The sequence below is a fragment of the Engraulis encrasicolus genome, chromosome 13, assembly GCF_034702125.1.
Source record: "Engraulis encrasicolus isolate BLACKSEA-1 chromosome 13, IST_EnEncr_1.0, whole genome shotgun sequence".
In the NCBI taxonomy this organism is placed as follows: Eukaryota; Metazoa; Chordata; class Actinopteri; order Clupeiformes; family Engraulidae; genus Engraulis; species Engraulis encrasicolus.
In genome coordinates, this window is record NC_085869.1 from 43,815,107 (window position 1) to 43,831,833 (window position 16,727).

At 42.6% G+C, this 16,727-nt stretch overlaps 1 protein-coding gene across 1 annotated transcript in view; it reads left to right on the top strand.

The window, feature by feature from the left end:
* ankar (ankyrin and armadillo repeat containing) overlaps nt 1-16,727 on the top strand; it is a 27,673-nt gene continuing 10,946 nt past the window's right edge. The window contains exons 1-14 of the mRNA XM_063213993.1: nt 1-107; nt 969-1,588; nt 1,881-2,167; nt 3,140-3,287; nt 4,055-4,218; nt 5,001-5,116; nt 5,414-5,594; nt 7,214-7,433; nt 7,746-7,784; nt 8,668-8,869; nt 9,374-9,582; nt 12,581-12,685; nt 13,705-13,952; nt 15,460-15,628. Coding sequence (XP_063070063.1) covers nt 973-1,588; nt 1,881-2,167; nt 3,140-3,287; nt 4,055-4,218; nt 5,001-5,116; nt 5,414-5,594; nt 7,214-7,433; nt 7,746-7,784; nt 8,668-8,869; nt 9,374-9,582; nt 12,581-12,685; nt 13,705-13,952; nt 15,460-15,628 — 2,704 coding nt within the window. The 5' untranslated portion in view covers nt 1-107; nt 969-972. The remainder of the gene's footprint in view (nt 108-968; nt 1,589-1,880; nt 2,168-3,139; nt 3,288-4,054; nt 4,219-5,000; nt 5,117-5,413; nt 5,595-7,213; nt 7,434-7,745; nt 7,785-8,667; nt 8,870-9,373; nt 9,583-12,580; nt 12,686-13,704; nt 13,953-15,459; nt 15,629-16,727) is intronic.

Here is a 16,727-nt window from a genome sequence, read left to right on the forward strand (position 1 = left end):
CAAAATCTGACAAACTTGAACGCAAGTTGGAGTCTACTTCACACTGCCAGAGTCTTGTTTTCACGACACCATACAATACGGTGTTCTCTGACTTTCGGCTGGCTATGGTAGGAACATTCAATGCGTATTATTCATTCGTTTGTTTAGGAATACACTGTAATTTACAACTGCAGGGCCCTTTGTCAGAGTTTGACTTGCCTACACAATAGCTTTTCAAGTCGTTTACTGCAGACTTGAAAAGCTAGTGGGCTGATTGCCATATGATATAGCCTACAGCAGGGGTCCCCAAACTAAGGCCCGGGGGCCGGATGCGGCCCGCCATGCCCCTTTGACCGGCCCTCCACCTCTCTGCACCTCACCAGTTACACTGGCCGAAAGAAGCAATCCTCACAGAAAAAAAATAATGATAAAATATTCTATCTATTGTATCACTCATAAACTGTCAATCACCATATTTTTCTAACCTTTCCTTGCTATTTTTACATGTGAAGTACTCACTTCTTTTGCAAATCGCTTGTAATGATGAACTATTTTGTGCTTGAAATTATGGCTATAACAGGCAGTTGCCTAGCATACAGCCCACATTGATCCCGGCCCCTGATCACAGTCAGGAACGATAATGTGGCCCCCAGAGAAAAAAGTTTGGGGACCCCTGGTCTACAGTAAACAATATCCTTTGTAAACAACGCAGAAAGTTTAAGAATTGTGTCATTCATTAGTCCTACGTTCAGAGATGTAGGCCTATGAAGTAAGCTTAGGCCAGAGTAGAGCGCTCACTTCTTCCTCTACTTCATACATTTAAATTACAACACTCGTGGTTTGTTATTACAAAGTTCAAACCATGTCCTAGGTATTGTAATTACACAGAGACAACAGTAGCCTACTTCTGTTATATGGCATAGGCCTACTGTGTACAGCCTACATCTCTGATTACGTTGGCCTATGTTGTTGACTGATTTATTTTGTAGGCCCATGGCGCAATCTGAGGGCCCGACTCCCTCTTCCTCACAGTTAAATACCTGCAGAGATGAGAGAGAAGACACGACGCTCCGTGCCACCTTGGCCGCTCAGAGAGATGCCTCTGCGTTCTTCGAAAAGTATGACAGGAGAGAGCTCCAGGAGTTACTGGCCCTCACAACTGGCAACTGGTTGATGGGCGGCGACGATTTCACTCTGCCAGTGGAATTGCCTCCTGGTATCATAAAACAAATGAAACCCTTTAGTCAGTCCAACATAGTCATTCTGGCTCCTTACGACTCCAGTGCACCACTTGATTACAAAGTCGTCCATCAAATAATCAGGGAACTCACAGTTGGAATATACTGTTTCAATCAAGTGCCAATCATCAATCTTCAACCCAATTACGAGAAGAGCACAACTTGTCAGTTGACACCAGGTTATTTTGACACTAAAGTGGGCCAGATTTTAATAAACATAGACTACACAATCAAGGCCCTGTGGCATGGTGCAGCGATTCCCAAAGAGAAGCGGGTCCTGTTTTCTGAGCTGTGGAGATCCAGCATGGGGGTGGATTACAATGGAGTGCCCCAAACCAAGAAGAACATACTGGCAGAGTTTCTTAATGCAGGTAGGTAAGACATTCACAATGTGATCATGCTCCATGCAATTGTTATTATTCACATGAATAATGAATTCACATGAATATATATTCACATGAACGGCCCCCGAGCCGTAGGTTCCCCATCCCCACCCATGCCTAATGGTATGCATGCATGGCCTGGTTGGAAATCACTGTATAATATGATGATGTATGATATAATTTGGAACTGACAGGTTTAAACATCTTCGAAGGAAATAAGTGGCTCCTACTGCACATGATATGATGTATGATATGATATGATATCATTTGGAACTGACAGGTTTAGTAGACGTCTCCAAAGACCCTGCCTACCGAGGCATCTACGAGGACGGCCAGCCGGACCCAGCTTACGACCCCCACCGTCCCGAGGAGCAGAGGCTATTCCAGCAGCACACGGACAGCATGCTCCTGAAGCTCACCTCCTACCTGAGCTCCTCCCGGCAGCAGGGGAACCTCTTCACCTTCCAGAGTGCCCACAGCCTGGACAGCGTGCTGCGGCTCACCGAGGACAAGCTGGAGCTGCCCACCTACCAGAGGCTCAAGCAGAGGCTGGCCCGCCAGGTTCAGGTGAGTGAGGGAGGGATTGATTGATTGATTACACTTTTAAGTGATTTTTTGGACTATTGGTTTTTATGAGACAGGACAGTGGAGGTGAGACAGGAAGCGAGTTGGGAGAGAGAGACGGGGAAGAGCCGGAATCAAACCCCGGTCTGCCGTGTAGCAGACAAGTGCCCTACCGTTAGAGCCACGGTAGGGCCAATTGATTACACTTTTGCTGGTGTAGCTGATGCCTAGTAGCAGAGTTGGTTAGTATCCCATCCCAAAGCCTCATACTCTATTGGTAGAGCTGAGCTATCGGTCTGGATCTTCAGGTCAGCGGTATTGTGCTGTACCTCCCATGCTTGTACTGGAGCGTTGACTGGCAGGATGCTAGCCTGGGAACTCCCATACTGCCTTTAGTTCTACACAATCGTTTCACTTGTGATTTGGTCTGGTGTTATCCAGGCAAGTAGGATGCGGCTTCGAGCCCTGACGAACTAGCACAGATGACCTGAGTTACACTACCTGACAATCGGGGACAGATTGGAGATGGCCTCCTTAGCAGAGGCTGCAGTAGACCAGCATGTGGAATTGATTGATTATTGATTTATTAATTAATGGCACTTTATTAATCCACAAAGCGCACAGTTATTTTGTTTCTTGACCATCCACGCAACATGTATCCGTATGACAGGACATACTGTGCATATCTAAGTAGAGACATGACACAAGACAAACCAGTACAACATAAATTAAGTATCAGAATGAACCTGATGAAGTGACAGCAAAGCGTGTTGTTCACCTAAACTTTCAGCAAAGAATACCCATATCCTGCGAATTACTCCCTTTTCCTTGAATAACTCTGACTGCGCATCACTAGCCCCTGGACACTGGTTGTGCACCGGCTCTCTGATTTAAGTGCATAAATACATCATTCATTGAGAATGAATGGGCCATAGTCCACCAAAAGACAATCCTAAGGTCTGCAGTGTTGTGCAGGTGGTGAGGGAGGCCCTGGTGCGGAGGGCGGAGGTGCGTGCGGATCTGGCCTACCTGCGGCTCATCACCTTCCTGGTGCCCCTCCTGGTGGCCCTCAAGAAGAAGATGAAGATCCCCAACATCGCCAAGCTGCTCCCCGCCTTCTCAGGTAGTTATGACATTACTTATTTAAAAACAAGAATTGTTTTATTTAAGCTTTGTTTAACCAGGAAAGATCCCGTTGAGTCACAGTGACTCTTCTTCCAAGGAGTTCTGGCCAAGAGGCAGCGGGATGAAAGACACACACACACAAAGACAGAGGACAAAGTTACCAAGACCGTATACGTAGACTACAAAATACATTGCATATATATATATTGCATACATATATATATATTCCATGTATTGCATTAAGCCAAAGCTTTTATCACTTATGAGGTGTTTCAAGTCAGAGGCGTGCTGCTCTGTCCCTTCAGAGAGTGAGCCAAAAAGCTTTTAGGTTGGTTGCTCTTTGGTCCAAGGTCAATGTTGTCCAATGTTGTCGACCAAGGCACTCCATACAATTAAACATGTTTTTATCTTCATGACATGTCCATAGAGGACTTTGAAAATTGTTTTTTTCTGGTTTTGAAATAGTTTTTGTTCATACTACAAACAAAATAAAATGAAAGATTCATCTTTAAAGCAATTCAGGTCAGAACTACTAGGGAGGAATCCCTTTTTTGCAGGAGGGATTAAATGATTTTTGGTATGAATATGATGTGGACAGCTTTTTTCAGATGCTTTCTAGTATAAAAATGGTAATATCCTGTATAGCACATGTGTTTACTCAAATTGACAACCAACATGAGGGATTATTTTCAGTCAAAAGTGGTTTGCGTTAAATTTGCAAGTGACAGTCTCTTCATACAGCTTTCCTTCACTTTCACTTTCAAGGAGACAAGCTGAAGACAGAGAGAGAGTTTCCTCCTCTCATTCTCGGGCCTGAGTTTGCCTGCAAGCACTTTACGTACAAGGAAGATGAGTATTTTCACCTGCACGGCGGCATTGAAATTGATGTGGGAACACCACCTGTCCACGGACTTTGTGACGAAATGGAGGTGAGGCTGACAAGATCCTGACCTGAAATTCTAGTCGAAATTAGATTCGTGTGTATCTCACGGCAAGAATACATGCATACATTCAGATGGTGCAACCACAGCTAATGCCACTATTGTATGGAATAGAATATTTTTTAAAATTTCTGTTGGATTATATACAACACATTTCATATAAATGAAACTTGTTGTACAAATAATGAATGTACCAACGATACACTACAGAGATATAAGCTGTCGTTGCAACACCCTGAATTCTTCTAAAATCGTCCATGACCATTTTAATAGCTAGAGTTATGTCTTTTGCACGCCCTTATGTAGCTGATGTCAGATAACAATGCTGTCAGTGTTGCAATTGCACATAGCGCCTTTATGTTTTTGTTTACTTTTTGCCACTTTTTAATGCATCTTATTATTTGCTACATCTTCTTGTCCTGGACAATGCTGTCAGTGTTGCAACTGTGCATTGCGCCTAGATGCCTTACCCTGTTCCTGTTTAAATTTGTCTGCTTGTAAGTCGCTTTGGTCAAAGGCGTCTGCTAAATGCTATGTAAGGTCATGTAAGAGATGTGGCAGGTTCTCTACCAGATTAACTATTTCACATTAATATTTTTTTTAAATTCACAACTCGAATACTTATCCATAAACTTTGTGTTTGTCCGAAAACAAAATCAAGGTTCATTTTACGGCATTATTGTCTCACTGAACAAACAACACTCTTTCCGCAGTGCTCATTGCCTATGGTGAACTGCTTTCTATCATGATAATGTAATTTTTTGCTTTAGGAGAGTTCCGCATACATCCAGAGATTTGCCGCTGAGTGTTTGAATGAGATGCTTTGTCAAGACCCAACATACAAAGAACATTTCCCCATACCAGTGATTGACATTGCTGGTAAAAGGTAGTGTGTAGAAATATGCATGCATGGTATTTTTTTCTCTGACTCAGTCTGTTTGTTTGTTTGTCTCTGTTTTGCTCTTTTTTCCGCACTCTAGATCTCTGAAATCTCTTATCAAACATGCAGTCTTATTATTCACGCACACACACACACACACACACACACACACACACACACACACACACACTGTGCACGCACATATCGTCGTCATCATCATCATCATCCGAAATATGCTGCTGGGCTCTGAAACCCCTCTTTGTGCTTGTCTGTGTGTCTGTCTTGTCTTGTGTTGTGTGGTAGCTATCATGTGATCTCCATTGAGTTGGGGTCCCTCTACCCCCAGCCCTGCCACACCCAGTGGTGGGAAGCCGTCCACAGCTCCATCAAAGAACTCAGGAACAAACGCCTGCCGCTGACAGACAATCAACTGCACGAGGAGTTTAAGAGGAGCTTTGGCTACAAGAAGGCTATCCAGTGCAAGGTATTCAGTCCTGTCCATTCAGTGGTCTTTGTGGAGCTTGAATGGCACTGGCTTTTGAATCAGTTGAAAGCAATCCTAATTTGGATGCATGGTGAAATGTTTTCAAAACTCCCCAAAAAATTGGAGTTTCCTCTTGGTGACAATTTCATTTGAAGTCCCATTGAAGTGCCCCATGGAGTTGAGTAGAACACAGATTCCATGGTTCTGCCAATGCCAAAACTGTGTGAATTGGGGCCTTGTTTTGTCACTGACCAATCAGAATGTAACGTTCAGGGTCTTAGACTGGCGGAGCATGTGACACAGCACGATACAAGTGGAGAGAACTCCTGGGTGTCATTAAACATCCTTTTAAAAAATATATATTTTGTGGGCCTTTCACCTCTATTAACCCTCTACTGCATAGGGTTGCCATATGGCAACCGTTAACTTTTTCCAGTTTTTCTAGTAGATGGTACACTATAACCTATATATTTAGACTTATTTGTGATAAGACAGCCTTTTACTTTGAAACCAAAAAAACTTTTCAGGTCACATGATTAAGAAATAAACACAGGAAGCCCTTTTTCATCACCTACTTTGGTGTGTGGAGGTCATCGCTCAAGGCCTCCATAAACCAAGGTATTACCAACATTTCAGCCCAAAATATTGTTATAAAAAAAATTAAAACACTATCTGTAATATGTAAACTGTTATTTTTCATCATTAAAACAACTTTAGATGCAAAGGTTTTTTTGTAAAATGGTAAAATGTTATGGTTGCCATATGGCAACTTCATGCAGTTATGGAACAACATTTTGGCCATTCACCCCAATCAACCCCATTGGAATGACTTAGAATTAGAGTAGTATGAGGCTATTTTTACAGATATTTCTTATAATTCTTGTGCCAAATGAATAATTTGTACTTATATTTGTAATTTTAGACATGTTCAATGTAAAAATGCATTTTACATGTTTGCAAATAGGTGTAAACAACCTTTTCGGAAGCTTTTTTGTAAATGTGTGTACATGTCTATGGGCCGAATTGTTGACCATATTTTGCTATCTTACCAAAAATAATTTCACTAAATACTAAAAATATATATTTTAATTTATGTAATTTAATGAGTTTTAACATTTGGAAAGTAATATATTGGAGTTTTATCAAGGAAAAAGTCTCTTTTTGAGGAAAAACCTGATTTTACACAAGATTCCACGACTGCATGAAGTTGCCATATGGCAACCATAAGCTAAAATCTTAATTAAAAATAATTTTATTTAATTTTTTTTGGATATCTATTATTTAACTCATTTTAACACTAAAAAAGCACTGAAACATTTTTTACATTGTAAATATAATAATTCATGCAGTAGAGGGTTAAGATGGGACGGTTGGAGAGCAAACATGAAGCGAGTAGGAGAGAGATGGGGTAGGGGTAGGAAATGGCCCAGTCCGGAGCATCACAGCATCCCCAAATTTTCTTTTGGCTTATCTTATTTAGTATCTCCTGTAGAATGTGTATGTGACATAGAAAGACACAAGTGGAGAGACTTCCCAGGAGAAATATAAATGACATTGTTTATTAATGTAATATATGATTATTTTTAAATGAGTATTTTCTTACTTGGCATCTCCTGTAGAATGTGCCGTTGGGGCTGAGGGCTGCGGCTGAGCGCGGGCTGTCTGCGGTGTTCCAGACGCTGTGCCGTAAGAACTCGCCCCACCTGGGCACCCTTGACGAGCAGGGCTACTCGCTGCTGCACCACGCCGCCATCCACAACCAGGCCCACATCGTCTGCCAGATGGCCCTGGCCGGCATCAACCTCCACCAGGCACGCAGCCGCAGGTTCAATCGCACAGGTTGGGTTTTCGGATTTTGGGTTTTAGGGACAATCCTCCCTCATCTCCCCTGACAAGCCAGACGCGCACACACACACACACACACACACACACACACACACACACACACACACACACACACACACACACACACACACACACACACACACACACACACACATCATTATACAGACTGTAAACAACAACAGATGATTAAGTATTCGTTACCCATTTCTCAAATACTCGTATACTCAAATACTTTTATAAACCAATGTAGTTGTAATGGTTTTTTTTAAGTTTAGCTGAAATGACAACACATTTCATACATTTCAGGGAAGTCTACAACCAACTTGCAGTTGAAAGACGGAGCCGGTAAGCAGTCCCACCTTTCCTTATGAAAATTATACAAGATCCAACCATTTACTCTGGCTGCACAACATACCAATTGAGGGTGTTCCAAAAGCGTATACACATTTTAAACCATTTAATAATGTAGGTCTTTATCAAAATTCATGTGATTTCTAAAAGTGTAACACAATTTACAGACATGTTTATATTGTTTAGTCACCAGCTGTCCTCAACCATCCATTTTGATCCAGACGCTGCTGAAAATGTGGCATTTTCATGCATTCATTTTCAATGGCTGCATTCACTTTCAGTGTCTGCTGCAGGTCTTATTGCATAGAGACCTAAACATCCGTTTGAGAATAGGATGTGACAACGAGATGTACAGTCCGTACATGTTATTACAATTTTATTACACATACACAAATTTTAATTGAATTTTAATAAACACTTGAATTAAATGAATGAATGAATTAAAGTGTGTTTACATTCTTTGGTATACCCTGCACACCCTGTCGTTTTTTTTTTTTTTTGTAGCAGACATCAGGTGGTACTTCCACAGCTGGTATTATTTAAACAAAATAAGTAATAAAGGGAAATGAATGCCTGCAATTAATATGCTATTTATTTAAGCAGGTACAAACAAACAAACAAACATAAACATTTAATTTATAAAATAGTGGTATTAGCTGTGGATATCAGTGACCCACAGGGCAGCTGATAGCTTTGACCGGGCTCAGGACAAAGTCATCTGAAAGGGCCCCCCCACCCTATACATCAAATATAATGAGGACCCAATTCTGGACCCCATCTGTATCTGGGCCCTGGACAACTGAACCCTTTGTCTCGCCTCGTTGGCTTCCCAGATGACCCACACCCCCGTGTCTCTTCTCTTCTGTGTTGACCTCAGGGCTCACGGCGCTCCACCTGGCAGCCCAGTGCGGTTCCCTGGAGGTGCTGAACTGCCTGCTGGCTCTGCAGGTGGACTATAAGGCCGTGGACCGCCGAGGCTGGATGGCCGTGCACTTTGCAGCCTACTATGACCACGTGGCCTGCATACAGGCCCTGTGCAGGAAGGACCCTTCTCTGGTCCACTGTCAGACTGATGCGGAGTAAGTGACACCATGACTCCTGACCTTGTTGTTTTGATGTTTTGTTTGTTGTTCATTAAATTAAATTAAATTAAATGGGGGTTAAGAAGAAGAAGAATCAACAATTGGATGTGTCATAAATGCACCCACAAAAGCGTTACACTCTTATGTCAACTTTGTGGACCTTAATCAAACGAAATCATGACGTACTTAATTGACTGACTGATTAATGATATATTAGTCAATTGATTACTAAATTACATACTGTAATTATTGATCAAAGGATTACTAAATGAGATTGATTGATTGATCACTAAATGAGGTTCTGATTCGTTAATTGACTGTTCTCTGCGGCTACTGTACTCGTTATACAGTATAATTACAGTGTATTGTCTTCTCTGCTCTTCTATTCTCTTCTATTCTCTTCTATTATCTTCTCTTCTCTTCTTTTTTCTGCTCTTCTCTGGTCTTCTCTGCTCTTCTATTCTCTTCTATTCTCTTCTATTCTCTTCTACTGCCTTGCAGGTACCGCAGCTCTCCGCTGTTGCTCTCGGCCATGTCGGGTGCAGCTGAGTCTCTAAAGTACCTGCTGTCCATCGGTGCGGACTGGAGACAGGCGGACAGCAGAGGCAACAACATAGTGCAGTTGGCAGCGATGTACTTCCACATCGACGTTCTGCTGCTCCTAGTCGATCGCAACCTGGAACACCTGCCTGTATGGAGCATTCTTGTAGGTACTGTATGAGCCGGATCATTTAGTGAGTATACTATCATCATATACAATACATTACATCACATAGCAAAAGTAATGTGATGTGCCAGTCATACATTTCATATTGTGATATAGCTGGCAGATTTGATTGTGCCATTATTCTGTAGGTAGCGTTGGGCAATGTGGATTACAATATGTAGTACCAGTCCAGTGCCAGATATTTCTAATGACTTGGTTTTACCTGTTCAAGTCAACCAGGTGATTGGTTGAACTGGGCAGGTAGATCCAAGTCATTAGGAATATGATGTGGCACTGCAGACTGTCCTCATACAAAGGTGTATTTATTTAACACAATTGCAAAAGTCGTGCTCCTCAACACCGCGGGAAACCACTTTTGTCACGTGACGAAGTTTGCACAATTTTCCCGCCATGTCAGAATGTTGCTGTCTGTGCCGAATTTCTATTGTTAAACGTTAAATGCTCTGCTGCTCCCTGACCAAAACCATGCCTAACCTTAACCTGCCAGTAAAGCAATGTTTCTGCTGCTTTACTTTTGCCAAGAACAGCGAAACAAGCAAGGGAAATGGTGAAATTGTGGCGAAATTGTGCCCTGACCAAAACCTTGCTTAAACTTGACCTGCCACAGGCGTGGTGGAGCACAAGTTAACATGCAAAGGCACGATACACAAACGCGATAGACGGTCCAAGTCAGCGTGTAGTCTTAATGCTCTGGCATGATAACTTGTTGGCCACTGGATGGTAACTAACAGTTTGCCCATCACTTTCCATTGGTGGTTACACTGGTCTGACCAATGTAAGAGGAGTGGCACTATCACGCTGAGTAACATTTGAGTACAGATTTGCCACAATCGGCACAAAGTCCTTTTGAAAAATGTTTCTTTTCATGGGAATTTCCCAGTGTAATACGTGCAGTGTATAGCTTGCATATTACTGTTTGCTCATGGCTTTATCAGTGCATCTACAGTTGAGGACGATATTATTAGCCTCCCTCGTGAAATTAGACATTTCGCTTGATTTCTCAATGAGAATGACCATTATGAACCATTTCTGTTATTCTGGAAACAAATACACTGATGGAGATAATGTCCAATGAGTTGAATTTGCATTTTTCTATCGTTACAATGAGTTTAAACAAAAAAAGGGCAAAAATGACAAGGACAAAATTATTAGCCCCCTGATCATTAATAGTCAATATGATGCCATTTATGAACCAAAACTGACAACAGGCACTTTGATCAGTTGTTACCTAGGTTGTCACATGCCCCACTAGGGATTTTGGCACATATCTTCACTGCAAAGTGTTCTAGCTGGTCCAAATTGCATGGATGCTGAGCACAGACTCTCAGTGGGATTGAGGACTGGACTTTGAGCGGGTCATTCCAGTATCATGGTTTTAGTGTCCTTGAAGAACCTCTGAACTAATTTAAATGTTTACTTTGGGTTACAATGTTGTTGGAGGACCCAGCAATCCAGATCCAGACCCAGACTCCCTGTGTCTGAGGCTGAATAACAGTCTAAAAGCTTGATGCCCCCACCACTATGTGTAACTGTGGAAACTGATTAGTCTCATTAGACCAAAGAAGCATTGGACACCTGCCTAGATGATTGTTATTGACCTGGCCTCACCTGGAGTTTTTATTTCAAGAAAGACAGCTGTTAGGGCTTGTCATCATATTGGGCTTTGGGGTCATCATCACAGAAAAACCCTTTTACTAAAGGCGGTGCATCAGAGTGTTATTTAGCTTTGCCTATGAACATTTGAAAGTCAAACATGAGTTTTGCAAGTCTCTGCTTTCATCTGATGAGATTCAATTGCACCTGCTTTGATGCATGCATTCTGCTTCTATCAGGTGAAGAAAGGGATAGTCCTTAAAACTTTATAACATGGTTTCCACAATTAAACATGGTGGAAGCATCATTCTGTGGCAGCCTCAGCCACAGTAAACCTTGTTTGGGTGTACGGCACCATAAAAACAGAAGATTATGATAGAATGTGGAAGGTGACCATGCAAAAATATGCTCATAGAGGAAGCTAAGATCTTCACTGGATCTTTCAATAAGATGATAACCCAAAACTTTCATCCAAAATGGTTCAAATGTTCTTCAAGGTTACTAAAACCATGATCATGTTGTGGTTCAGATCTCAATCCTTATAGTCTTTGAGGAGTGCTGAAAATGAATGTCCATCCTCAACATCCATGCAATTTGGACCAGGTTAACTCTTTGCAATGAAAAAATGGGCCAAAATCCCTGGTAGGGCATGTGCCAACATAGTTAACAACTAATCAAAGTGCCTAATGTCAGTTTTAGTTCATAAATGGCACTCTATTGACTATTAATGATAAGGGGGCTAATAATTTTGTCCTTGCCATTTTTACCCTTTTTTGTTTAAACTCATTGTGAAAATGGAAAAATGCAAATTCAATTCGGTTCATTATGGTCATTCTCACTGAGACATCAAGAGAGATGTCTAATTTCAGGAGGGGGGCTAATAATATCGTCCTCAACTGTATCAATGCCACAGCTATGCCACGTGGAACTTGGAACTAATTCTCGTCAGGTTCTCTGAAGAAGGAGGAGGAAATGATTTGATGTGTTGGCATGGCACCAGAATTCAAGCCTGACTTTTACATTCTCTATGAGGGTGTGCCATCAAGCAAATGTCAAAGAGAATGACAGCCCTTATAGACAAAAGACTAAGCGAGGAACTCAGGACTGAACACTGAATTGTGTGTGTGTCTCCTGTGTGTGTGTGTGTCCTGTGTATGTGTTTTTGCGCATGTTTTCGCGCATGTGTGTGTGTGTGTTTTCATGTGCATGTGGGCCTGCATGCTTGTGCGTGCATTTGTCCTGTGTGTATGTGTGTGTGTAAGTGACGCGTGTGTTTTTATGTGTGTGTGTGTTTTCGTGTGTGTGCTTTTTTGTGTGTGTGTGTGTGTGTGTGTGTGTGTGTGTGTGTGTGCGCGTGCACGTGTGTGCATGTGTGTGTCTGTCTGCAGCCATGCTCCAGAGTGATAACCCCAGGAGGCTGGAGATGTCTATTAGGTGTCTTGAGGTGCTGTCAGTGCGGGTGCCCTCCTTCTGGAAAGACATCTTGGAAGCAGGTGACTTCATAGCACACAGCTTTTTGTCAAGCCCCTTTCAGATCAACTGGTCCTGTAACCATTGACATGAGTGCCTATTATCTATCCAGTTTGAATCATATGTATTTTACTTTCTTGCTGTGTGAAAGGAAGAGTCCACCATTCTTGGAAATGTGCTCATTTTACACCTCAGCTCGATTTAAGTGATTAAATGATGCGGTTCAATGATACATGCTCAGAGGTAATGTCACCAGGCTCAGAGTCAGAGACTGTCCTTCTTTGCTAGCCAATGGGTTTAAAATTTCAATTGTTGCATTCAAAGCACCTGGTGACATAAACATACAGTATACGCATACAGTACATATACTGTAGATGTCACTGTTATCTGCCTGAAGTCGGTAGTCGTATGTGTAAACCTGCCTCTCTTCAGAGTTCAACTGGTCTGACATCACAGTGGAAAAGGCTAATTGGGGTCGACATGACTCAGTGGCCTAGTGCAGGGTTTCTCAAACTGGGGTGCGTGCACCCCTAGGGGTGCGCGGCCTGCCACAAGGGGGTGCGCGAGCTGAATAGAGCAATGGCTGAGATGTGTGTTTTTATAGGCCTACAGAATTAATGAACATTACACAGTTTTAATTGTTTGGTGAATTGTATGCTGGAAAGATCCACCTGAAGTGTAATTTATAACTTGTCATGCAACAAGTTCCATTGTAATAATGGCAGAAAAAATGTCAGGTCTATTGGAAATGAAGATTGCCCCAAAATGTGCGGCTGTGCAATATTCGTTTAAGGGGTGCACAAACCACATTGAAATGTAAAAGGGAAAAAAGTTTGGGAACCGCTGGCCCAGTGCACAGTACAGTTACGACAGGGACCTGGGTTCAGTTCTGGCCCGAGATCGTTTTCTGGCCCTTCCCCTTCTCACCTTTCCCACTCATTTCCTGTCACTCTCACTGTCCTGTCCTAAACAATAATAACAAAGGTGTAAACAAAGTTGCATGGATTGTTGACCATGTCCCTTTCCCCTGTTTGCCCTGTAGGGGGCGTCCCTCCCCTGGTGGGGCTGCTGCGCTGTGGCAAGCCCCTGCTGGAGAAGCTGGCGGCTGCCGTGGTGTGCCACGTGTCGGAGCGGCCGCAGGTGTGCGAGGTCCTGGTGAGGCACGGCGTGGTACCGGCCCTCATCCAGCTCCTCAGCGGCCCGCTGGCCGAGCTCCACTCCCGCTGTGCCCTCATCCTCACCGACCTGGCCGCACACAGCGACCAGTACAAGGCCCTCATCGCACAGCTGGTCAGTATGATCCAGCACAAATGGGGGGTGTTGGGAAGGCCCATTTAAAGTGAACATCATCTAGAAAGCTGAATAATAATTATACAGCGTAATCTATAATAAATTATTATTATTAAGCTGTGTTGTTTTCAAAGTCATACTGTTTAGGTTGGGAGTGTTGAGGGGGGAGTGCATTTCCTCAAAAAAGGTTGAGAACCGCTGATTCTAGATAATCCAGTTACTTACGTGGATGCATATCTGTATTGTACTGTAGATGGATGATCTAGTGATTAGTATGGAAGCTTGTTATGGCACTTGAGGCCCAAATTGCTTATCTGATGAGTATAGTGCAATGCTGACGTGTTCAGTTTGGACTACATTATGGAGTACATTATAGCTACCATAACTAATCGTAATTAAGGACCATAATTAAAGCCACAATGCCTTTAAAACCCAATTGGTGTGAGCACATAATTGAACTGAATTGAGTTTGTCGAGGTGTACGGTCAGATCTCAGATAGATTACAGAAGGTAACATTAGTGACATCATTAACGTGTTGTGTGGATGTCTTTGGCTAGACAGAATGAGAACTCTTGTAGTCATCTTAAGGTCTGAATCAATAATGTTGCGTATCGCTCAAATGAAAATGTGTATTTGGAGTCAACTCTGTGGCTACTTTAACTTACTTCACCTCTTATGTCAAGGAGTGGAAGCTGATTAGAGTATCAGTGTCAGCTCACGAGTGCTGCTCTATCATGAAGTTGGGAAATGTGGCCCTAAAAGGCATTATTTGATTACTAACCAAGATCAATATTACTCTGCAAACTAAAGCGCTGAGCTTAGTAGGTGTAGGATTTTTGGAGCACAGCTCTGTGTTGTTTCCATAATTACCTTAAGCTCGTCTCTGGGAAAACGGCATAGGAGAAAATGATTGATAGATAGTAAATGGATAAATGGTAAATGGACTGCATTTATATAGTGCTTTTCCACTCCTTCGAGCGCTCAAAGCACTTTACATTGTTATTCTTACTCATTCACACTCACATTCACACACTACCACCCTGCCACCAGGAGCAATTTTTGTGGATAGTATCTTTCTCAAGGGCACATCGATGAGGTCAGGCAGAGCGGGGCTCGAACCTGCAACCTGCTGGTTGCAGAACAGGCTCCTCTACCACCTGAGCCACCCCCACTGTGTGATAGATAGATAGATAGATAGATAGATAGATAGATAGATAGATAGATAGATAGATAGATAGATAGATAGATAGATAGATAGATAGATAGATAGATAGATACATACATACATACATACATACATACATACATACATACATACATACATACATACATACATACATACATACATACATACATTTCTCTCTCTCTCTCTCTCTCTCTCTCTCTCTCTCTCTGTCTTTCCCTCCCTCTCTCTCTCTCTCTCTCTCTCTCTCTCTCTCTCTGTCTCTCTCTCTCTCTGTCTTTCCCTCCCTCTCTCTCTCTCTCTCTATCTCTCTCTCTCTGCAGGGTGGCATCACTCAGCTGGTGCAGCTACTAGGTTCCAGCCTACAGGATGTCTTGGTGAACACGGTGAGGTGTATTCGAGCCCTGTGTGTTGGTAGCCCTGACAACCAGACCGCTGTTGCTGACTGTGGAGGGATTCCTTATCTGGTGGACTTCTTGATGGTCGATTCTGGTATGAGTAGACTGTACTTTATGCATCCACACTAAAACCTGAATGATGTGAAATTCCTTCCGTATTTTTTAACAGCAGTTTTAAAACCTTTGGAAAGCCACATTGTCAAAACCCACTGTACTTTTCCCTCACTGAAATCATTTTGGATGAAAGCTCCTGTTAGGTGTAATGGTAAGTGTTAAGATAGCACATCTCTATACTCGGAGTCAGCAGTATGCCAGAAGCACCTTAGACATGGCCAGGAGATGGTGGAATCCAAAATAGAACCTAGAGGCCCTGGTGGAGGAGGCGAAAACACTACTGAGCATGTATATGAATGTAATGTAATACTGTATAATGCAATTACAATACAATATAATGTGTTGTCACATACGGTGTGTGTTCAGACCAGAGGCCCTGGTGGAGGAGCCAACAGCACTGCTGAGCCACTATATGATGCAATGTTATATAATATAATATAATGTATCTGCCTACGCAACTGAATCCTCTTTTCTGATTGGCTGATGGGGTTGCAACTAATTTCCTATAACCCAGAGCCATCTAATAACAGAGTTGCGCAAACCGGGGACCAGGAAGTCGGTTGGTGATGTGATTCGCGTAGATTAAAATGTTTCTTAACAGTAAACTTCTGTTCGTTGGAAACTAACACAGAACCATCACATACCAAACAAAGATTAAGTACAAACAAATTACATTACCTTTACCACATTTTCTGTGTTCTACGGCCACCTCCTGGAACTAAGTAACTTAGTAATAGAACTAAAGTCAATGGGGATTTCCATGTTAACGCTCCGTGAGGCTCCATGAGAGCTGCCATTGCTGTGGAAAGATTGGTCCATAGAGGTCTATGGGAGTGGCGTAACTCTGATATTAGATGGCTCTGCTATAACCTGTCAGGCGTCAAACGTGCGACTAAGTTAGGTTACTAATTCTAAACTGCAGGTTGCTATGGCCAAAAGCCAGTCGTTAGTTCTATCGCATTTGTTTATCAAGTCGAGAGTCAGTCGTCAGTTCTATCGCATTTGGTTGTCAAGTCTGTCGCCCTAAAAGTTCTACTACATGCATCTGATAGAGGCGCGCCTGATTACGTGCGCACTAA